The sequence below is a fragment of the Schistocerca piceifrons genome, chromosome 2, assembly GCF_021461385.2.
Source record: "Schistocerca piceifrons isolate TAMUIC-IGC-003096 chromosome 2, iqSchPice1.1, whole genome shotgun sequence".
NCBI lineage: Eukaryota > Metazoa > Arthropoda > Insecta > Orthoptera > Acrididae > Schistocerca > Schistocerca piceifrons.
Genome location: NC_060139.1, coordinates 395,083,667 through 395,093,166, shown reverse-complemented (window position 1 = coordinate 395,093,166; position 9,500 = coordinate 395,083,667). Strand labels below are relative to the sequence as shown.

The window sequence follows — 9,500 nt, the reverse complement described above, 5'->3', positions numbered from 1 at the left end:
GTGACCCTCCTATAGTAGGATATTATGTATTAGGAAATAAAAGCTACATTTAGACACACAATGAATACATAAACGCCTAGTGAGGTGGCTGCAGTGGTTAGCACACAGGACTCACATTCGGAAGGATGACAGTTCAAACTCATGTCCGGCCATCATGAAACAGCTTTGTGTGATTTCTCTACATCGCTTCAAGCAAATGCCAGGGTGGTCCCTTTGAAAGGGTACGGCCAACTTCCTTCCCTAATCTGCTGGGACATGGGACAGTAAAAGTCCCCTCCTCCAAATCAACCAACCAATACATAAATAAAAAATATTACAAAGTAGTACTAAAATAGTAAAACCTGTTGATGATAGCTGAAAATGACATCTGGCTGTACAGGAGAAGAAATAAACGGAGGAGTAAAAATGATGTGGGATGCTTTTGATCTACTAAACAGGGTCCCAAACTAAACATTCAGTATGTAAGAAAGTAAAAAATTTAAAGTTTACAATCAGTGTGTATTATCATGTTTGACTTGTGACAGGGAGACATGGATATTAAAATATGGGGGGGGGGGGGGGGAATCATAACTAAGGGTTGCTCAGTGAGCAGGGGAGATTTGTGTGACAGGAATTTCTAAAAGAGAAAGGAAAACAAGTAAATGTATGAAGAAATAGTGTGGAATAGGGAGACATAATTATAAATGTAATGAAAATGAAATGGATATTGGCAGGAAGTGTAGCCAAAGAAATTGATGAGATATAGACTAAGTTATTTGCTGGCTTCCAAAAGATCAGAAAAGACTAACACGGTGACCTGAAGGAAGGTCATACATAACATCAGAAAACATGCAGGAGAACACACAGAAATGTATAACATGAAAAAGCCTTGAGGACACCTTTATCCAGCTTTGGATGTCAAATGGCTGATGACGATGAGTTACAAGACATATAACCTTCTTTTAACAGATACATATTTACATAAATGTAAAGTCTTTACCAATGAACAGCTGCTGAATGATGCAGCTGGAGAATTAGTACCACTTTCCAACACCTTTTATAGTATTTACATGTTTATCTGCAGCACATTTAAATACAGACATTAAATCATTTGTTTTTTGGGTTAGTTTATTATTGGCCAAATATTTCACACCCTTTGTTACATGAAGAAGCTTGAGTAGTGTGCACAGATGAAGACTGTGCAGAGAAAAAAGAACAGTGCATTGTGACATTGATAATTTGTTCTCGGTCTCTCTTGCTATCTTTGTCCCAAACACACACTTTTACTCCTCTTCTGCCAATCCTCATGCGTGCTTTTCATGTAATTTCTGCATTGGATCATACTTTTTTTTTTTCTCCCCCTTCACAAATGTCTGCTGAAATTGCCAGTGACTGACCTGTCCGCTCAGGTATTTCCATTTACCACTGCACATCCCTGCAACACTCATCTTTGTACTTGATATTTGCTCTAGTGTAAGTGAGAGCAAGAACCGTGCTGCTTCACATTTAATCATGGCACGCAGAGAGCCTCACATTGGGAAAAGTCCATGAAGGGGCCAAACCAGGCACAAAGTTTTAATCTGTCGAGAAGTTTTAACACCACTGAGTTAGACACACACAGATTGAGCATGTTTGATCTGGTATTTATTTTAGTGACATACTTGATTTTACTGTGGTGGAACGCTGTAGAGCTAATTGTAGGAGTTGAAAGCTGAAGTTTATCAGGATGTTTAGCAAACCAGAGAAAACATTTCTATTTTTGCACTGCACCAAGGAATATGAGGGAAAAGGAAGCAAATGGTAAAGTAAGTGCTCTAAAAAATATTGAGGCAAGACTGCTCATAATTCTGCTTTACTCTCATGTTACACAAAATATAAATTACCTATAAATATTTAGTATCTAATTCACAATCCATGAATACTACAAATACATCTCTATAACAAACATATAAATATCACATCTGTTCTTTGTTACAAATTTTGTACAGTCTTTGTTAAGTAGCAAAAAAGCACATATAAGAACACACGAAAATAAAGTCTATATGTTAAACATCAAATATCACATTGATGAAGAAGATGGGAAGAACATTTGGTGAATGGTAACAATAGCAACTGCTGTTGCCAATACAGGACTCATTACATAAAGTGACAATGGGCCATAGCACAAAGCAAAGACCGCAAGTCCATACAACATTTTTGAGACAGTGTTGTAGTATTTTCTGAAAGCAAAAATATAGTATAAGTTATCTCATAGCACCCACACTATAGACTGTAGAATCAAAATAGTCTTAATTTTGAGTTACTTGCTCCTAAGTAGCTACAAGCTGGATGTCATACCCGAAAATATAATCAAATATGTTTGGGCTTTATAAAATAACTGTTAAGAAACAATCACATATTCTGTTGTAATTTTTGTTAACATTAAAGTCAAGACATCAAAAGATGTGAAATGGTAGGAATTTCTTGCCATGGGTGGACAAGGATAAGATGAAGTAGATAGCAGTAAAATGCATGAGTAGTGGCACTCTCTGAGCTACATGTCTCCTGGTAGTGTCCTAAGCTTACCGTATGTATTTTGATTTGTGTAATGACTTATCTCCCACTGTCTGAGCTACTCAGATACTTCTGTGAAAAAGGTGAAGCCCTAACAAATTAAGTTGTGGCTCCCATTGGCATTTAAAAGCCACATACATCCCTCCACTACATCAGTCAAGTACTGTTACCATGTCATTGGCTCTGCTGCAACCGTGTGGAGTGGTGTTTTTGGGGTGGTCATAATGTTGGTGCAGCCCATGACATGTTGTTCACTGTAATTCTCAGATTCCTCATTCTGCCTACACCATTGGAATCAGAAACGGGATTTTTCTGAGAATGTCACACCAGCTTGCACTACTCATTTCAACAGCAATATTTAAGATGTTATAGCAGACTTTCGGGTGATGGATGAAACGCCATTAGAATTGTTGTGCGTGTTACTGAGCATACAAGTCCTATAGTATGAAATGGGTTTGGAGAAATGTGAACTTTAACTCCTAGCAAGACTTTGAATAATTGGGAAACAGACAATGTCAATAAAACAGCAGAAAGAATCCACTAGCATCCAGTTACAATATTAATGGTAAACTTCTGGAGCCTCTTTCATTGTTTAAATACAGATGGGTAAAATTATGAAGTTTTACAAAATGAAGTAAAAGTCAGTAGCAGGGAGGACAAATGGAAGCGTTGTAGGAAAGTGCAGTGCTTTCTGTAACAAAACTGCAAAGAAGATGCTTGTGCGACCAATTTTAGGGGAGTACTCAGAGCGTTTGGGATCCTTATCACGTTATTGACAGCATTTATTCAGTGAATTACGAAACAAGCTTCTGTGCCTAACAGGCTAGTATAGCACGTAAGAAACTGTAACAGAGATGGACAAGAAATTTAAATTGTGTTCTCCTAAAGAAAGATATTATGGATCTTATAAAATCCTATGGATAAATTTTGACAACCATTATTTGAAGTAGACTGTACAAGAATTCTACTGACCTTGTTCCATATTTCACATACGGATCAAAGAGAGATTTTAGCAGGTATGCCCATTTCATTTGTAATGGAATAGAATAGGATGTTGTGGTGCAGTACTGGTACTTGTAGAATGTACTTTGTAGTAGGTACTGCACAGTGACTTGTGGATGTAGAGCAGGAGCACGGGGCTACTTATCAATCTTTCCATCACCTATGCTTCTTATATATCTTCTAAGAACTCGAGAATGTGTGTGTACAGCCTATCCTCTGGCAACTGTAACTTCTCTGTCATGAAGTTTCAAACTCTGCCGTTGTACACAACTTGAATGGTGGTGACACACTACCCTTCTGTCTTGAACATCTCTCAAATGATACAGACACAGAGCGGCCCTCATCGATCTTACAATGGCCTGTCCCTCATTGTTTGTTCTTGTCAACTTTTTTACTCATCCTTCATACCCCCCAGAAAGTAGAGGGTGGACCATATAGAACTTAGTCCTTGTGAGGCACTGACTGAAATTGAGGCAGGGGGATCCCACTTCGGAATATCTCCCATCCCACTTCGGAATATCTCCCCCCGTGCATAGTCCGAGGGATTGGTTTGCAGCCTGTGGGATCAGTAAGTCTCTACACCCCTGCCTTACAGTCTTTACTGAAACGCATTACTGATCAAACACAGCAAACCAAATGTAACTGATTACTTCTGCTTTTGTCAGTGTTGTAGGGTTATGGAGTAAAGACTGACTGCAGCACATCTTTCGATGAGTGACCTCATACAGAACTGCTTTGTGTACCACTGTGATTGCCTATTTATCAGTGCCCTTTCATTGTAACTTCATGCAGATTAACCTCTGTAACGCTGTGCACGTGTGGAAGTCCCACAGTTCCCTCAAAATTATCACAAATCAAGACTAATTAGTTTTTTAATCATCTATCATATCACTGTTGATTTCCAGTAATGTTTTCAAAAGTTATTAATTATCAGAAATGTTACTGGATCAAAGAAACAAGTACACTGCTGGCCATTAAAATTACAGCATTTAGAAGAATTGTCAAAACAACATTTTAATTGTTGTGCATACACGGTATAGTAGGATGAATACATGGTTAAACGTGTGTGTAATTTGCCAATGCACAGGATGCAATTTTAGTACCCAGAGCTGCTACCTGTAGCAGCAACAATGGCTCTAACATGGCTAGACACTGAGTAGAACTTTTCAAAACGCTGTAGAAACACAACCACTGCGCAGAATGATGCTAAATTTGAAGAGCTTATTATTGACTCTTAATGTAAATGGTGTGGGCTACAAATGACAGATGAATCGCAATATGATGGGTAGTGTTTGAATTGCACAATACACTATCCGTACTGCTCAATGAGCATGACTGAACAAGTTTCACAGTCAACAGTTGTGGCACTGTTCATTATAAAAGCCCATTCACCACAGCAAGTTTGTACCACAATGGATGGGAAAAGTTGGTTTTTAATTATCCCGAGGCCAAAAACCACAAGAAAGTAAAATGACATTAGTTTCTAGTTATCATGAGAGTGGTGCAAGACATGTTACATATGCCTTTCAATTGTTTTCTGCCACAAGTGTAAATTGAGAAACAGCATGTTGCACTACAGATTGGAGTATTTCTGGTGTCACATTCAGAAAGTGTGCCTCCAATTCAGCTATGCTCATAATAGGAGCACTGAACACAACATATTTCAGATAACCTCACAGCAAGAAGTTGTAAGGATTAAGCAGAAGTTGTAAGAATTAAGATCAGGTGATTTGGATGGCCAGGCTGCAGGAAATGACAGTTTATAATTCTAGCATTTCTGAATTCCTCTGCAGCGACTGCTTCAAAAGTGATCCTACCCACACAGTTGGAGGCTTGGAATGATGTTCGTGCGCAAATGACTCTCGCAGCATTTACCAGTGACGGTGCTGGTAATAGGATCTGCTGGAGTCATCTCATATATATATATATATATAAAACCACACGGCCCTACAATAAACAATGCCATCAACCTGCACGACACAGTCACCTTTCCAGAATGAAATGATACCAGTTGATGTGTATGCAGATTTTTCGTTGCCCATATTCTGGAAGTCTGTGTATTGACATGTCCTTGGAAATGACATGCACTTCGCCTGTCCACAGAGTGTTCCATGACCATTCACTGTCCACTTCCATGTGAGCAAGAAATTCCAGAGTGAATGTTTGTCTTGCTGGCAGGTCAGCAGGTAGCAACTCCTGAACATAGGTGGTTTTGTATGGACAGCAGTGCAGAATGTTTCATATGATTTTAAGTGCCATGCTTGCAGGCACGTCTAATGTTTGGGCAATTCCCTGCGCACTGTACGTTTGCACACCACCGCTCAACAACTCCTGCAATGCTGTGGCCATATCCTCAACAGATGTTGGATCAAATGCTTTCCTCCCTCTGCCACATTGTACTTCAAAATGACCTTTCTTTCAAATTCTGTAATCATTTTCTCCAAATCCTTAGTAGACATTGGACAACTGCCTTTTTTCATATCCTTGCGTGTTCGGAACTTCTAGCTGGGCTACTGGTGCACAGTCACTGTTCTTTTATAAAAGCTTTATCAGCAGCACACAATCCTGCATGGTGACAGTCATGTTGGGCCCCTGATTATATGCTATTCAAATTTGACCTCATTCTGAGCAGTGGTTCTCTTTCTACGGTGTTTTGAAACTGGGACTTTAATTATGGGCACCCTGTGTGCCATTCCATGCTGCTTCAACTTTATGCCAGAGTTCATAGCTCCAGTGAGTGACAAATGGTGTGTGCCAGCCTATTGGCAATCCATGACCAGATGTTTTACGTACATAAGAGATATAGAGAATTTACTGACCTCTGTATTGAGGTATGTCACTGTTGCATGGGCAACACGTGGTCATGCATTATCTTGCTGAAAGATATCATCATAGAGACCTCGAAGACAGACTGCATTTGCTAACCTCCACATGCCAGAAATTAGAAATTTGATGTCCAAATTACTGGCTACGCAAACCAGAGGCACAGTCATGTTGTGTGTTGAATGGCACAACGTACCACACCAGGTGCATGATGAATGCAATCTAGCAATGTTAAATCTACTCAGAGCTTCCACACACTGATATGTCCATTATGATACTGCACACAAAACTTGGACCCACCTGAAAAGACAGTGTGGGGTCACCCCCTGTGTCGACTGCTGTTGTTGAGTACTCCACAGTCTCTTCTTCTGTGTCAATAAAAGCCACAGCAATGGTCGCTATGCTGACAGTCTGTAGTGCTCCAGATGTCATCGCACTACCCGTGTTTTGCTATGTACACGCCCCTTTCTTGCCTCATGGGACATGGCGTAACTGCATGATTCTGCGTGGCAGAGTGGCCAATATGTCTGTCCACTCAGGAAATTGTCACATGGAGCTCTTGAGATTCTGTATGACTTGAGTGTGGCCAATCTGAATAAATCATTTTCATATCTGCATGACAGCCATAGGATCCCAGTAATTGTGAGCAGCAATACTGTAGAATGATAAACCACAGTCTTGATAAGCCATGTGATCCTACCTCTATCTAATTCTGATACATGTTTCTCAATGCATGAGTCATATCACAATTTTCTCACAACCAACCGGTACTTAAATGTGGTTTCTGAATGATAAAGCTAATGCTTAATATTTCCTTAAACAGGGAATGCAGAGGGTGTTACTGCCACCTACTTTATATGGTTGTGTTGAAATGCTACTTGTTTGTGTATCCAAGCTACATTTGGTATCTAATAACAATACTGGAAACTAAAGATGATGTAACTTAATCAAATCCTAATCCTGACCTTGTTATCCAGCAGAAGATTGACCCATTATTATTATTATTATTATTATTATTATTATTATTATTATGGGACACATCAATTCAGTTTTGTACATAAGACATCTGTTAGGAAAGTATCTGACCTGTGACAGGGAAAAAAATGGCCTACCTGGAGTGGTGGACACCTAATCACCATCAAAGTGAGGTTCATTCAAATGAAATCTGGTCAGTGCGTCTATCTTTGCCTTACACATAAGGTGGCACCACCTATTGGTAGAGAGACTGACAGGTGCACACTGTCTGATGTTGCATTGTGCCATTGTGATTTCACACCAAAGAGATGGTGGTCACACAACTTATTGTCCACTACGGAACATGCAGGCGAGTAAGCAAGAACAAGGAGGAGTGATTTAATTTTAGGTGGTGGAGGGAGTTGGAGGCTGTGAAATGTATCGACGGATGAAGACTGTGTATGGTGAGTACAGTCTGAGTAGTTCAAGTGTTGTGGAATGGCACAAACGATACCTTGAGGGGCACGAGTCACTGGAAGACGATGCTCGTCCTGGACGGGCTCATCGTGTCATCAAACCTGAAGTGGTTGTGGAAGTGAATCCTTTAGTCTTGGACAACCGCAGAATCACCATCGATGAGATCTATTGGTTACTGGGTATTAGCATGGCACCGCCCACACCATAATGTACCAACACTTTAACTATCAAAAAATCTGTGTGCAATGGGTTCCCCAACAAGCAATACTCAAGTGGCACTGTCTTTGAGTCATCTGCAATGTTATCATGAGGAGGAATACAGCGTTCTGTCACGTATTGTCACAGGTGATGAAACGTGGTGTTACCATTTTGAATTGGAAAGCAAGTGTCAGAACAAGCATTGGAAACATGTGACTTCACCACCTCCAAAGAAATCAACAGCTGTGCACAAGAGTTCTGCTAAGATCATGATGTCCTCCTCGTTTTTGACCACAAGTGCCCACTGCTTGTCGAGTTCATGGTACAAGGAACCACCATCAATGCCCAGCGTTATCAAGCCACTTTACAGAACCTTAGACAAGCCATCCAGTCAAAACACTGACGCATGTTGTCCAATGGCATTATCCTCCTGCATGATAATGCCCGCCCACACAAGGCCAATGTGGTGGAGATGACATTGCAGCAGTTTCGGTGGGAAATGCTGGAACACCCACCATACAGTCCCGACGTTTCACCGTGTAACTTTCATGTGTTTGGACCTCTAAAACAAGCTATTCACAGACATCAATTCGCAATGGATGATGGAGTGTGTGACTGTGTCCAGGCATGGATCTGACAGCAGCCTAGTAGCTTCTTCAAGGGTGGAATCAACTGGCTACTGTCGCAATGGGATAAATGTGCCAACAGTTGTGGCAACTATTTTTGAGTATGTGTACTGTGTATAACTACAATTTTGAGTTAGTAAAATCATTTCTGCTACTTTACACTAGTGACCGGGTTTCATTTGAATGCCCATTATAGTTCCCATAGGACTCCACACACTTCTCCTAAGCAGTGCAGCCACTGTTAGAAAGCACACCGAAAAAGCCTCTTTCACAATGAATTTTAGCTTGGCTGTCGTTGCTCCCACAATGTCCTCTCCTGTCTGAAATCGAGTTCCTTTCAATGACCTCTTGAGTTTGGCGAACAGCCAGAAGTCGCAGAGGGGCCTAATCAGGAGAGTAAGGAGCCTGTTGATGCACACAAATCTGGTTTTTTGCCAAAAACATTTGAATAAAGTACAAGGAATGTGCTGGAGCATTGCTGTGATGGAGATGCCAATTTCCTGCTGATCACAAGTCTGGTCTCTTGCACTGCAACGCATATGCAATGGAGGACATCCCTGTGGTACTCTTTGATGAGTGTTTGACCCTTGGTGTATACTCGTGGTGTACTACACTGCGGGAGTCAAAGAAAGCAGTCAGCATCATTTTGATGTTTCTGCACACTTGTCAGGCCTCCTTTGGTCTTGATGACAAGGAATGCTTCCACTGTAATGATTGGGATTTGGTTTCTGGGTCGTACTCTTACACCCAGGACTCATCACCAGTGATTATGGTGTTCATGAAGTCAGGGTAACTGTGGAATCCAGCCTGTCCTATGAGACTTCAACGCAAAGTTGCTTTCGCTCCACTGCCAGCAGCCTAGGCACGAATTTTGCCAACGCTTTCTTC

The 9,500-nt window shown here is 40.7% G+C and overlaps 1 protein-coding gene across 2 annotated transcripts in view; it reads right to left on the bottom strand.

Annotated features, from left to right (window-relative positions):
* Nucleotides 1-1,815: 1,815 nt before the first annotated feature.
* LOC124776214 (GPI inositol-deacylase) overlaps nt 1,816-9,500 on the bottom strand; it is a 180,503-nt gene continuing 172,818 nt past the window's right edge. For both annotated transcript variants that reach the window (XM_047251065.1, XM_047251066.1), the window contains exon 15: nt 1,816-2,198. In XM_047251065.1, the coding sequence (XP_047107021.1) occupies nt 2,039-2,198 (160 nt within the window). In that variant the 3' untranslated portion in view covers nt 1,816-2,038. The remainder of the gene's footprint in view (nt 2,199-9,500) is intronic.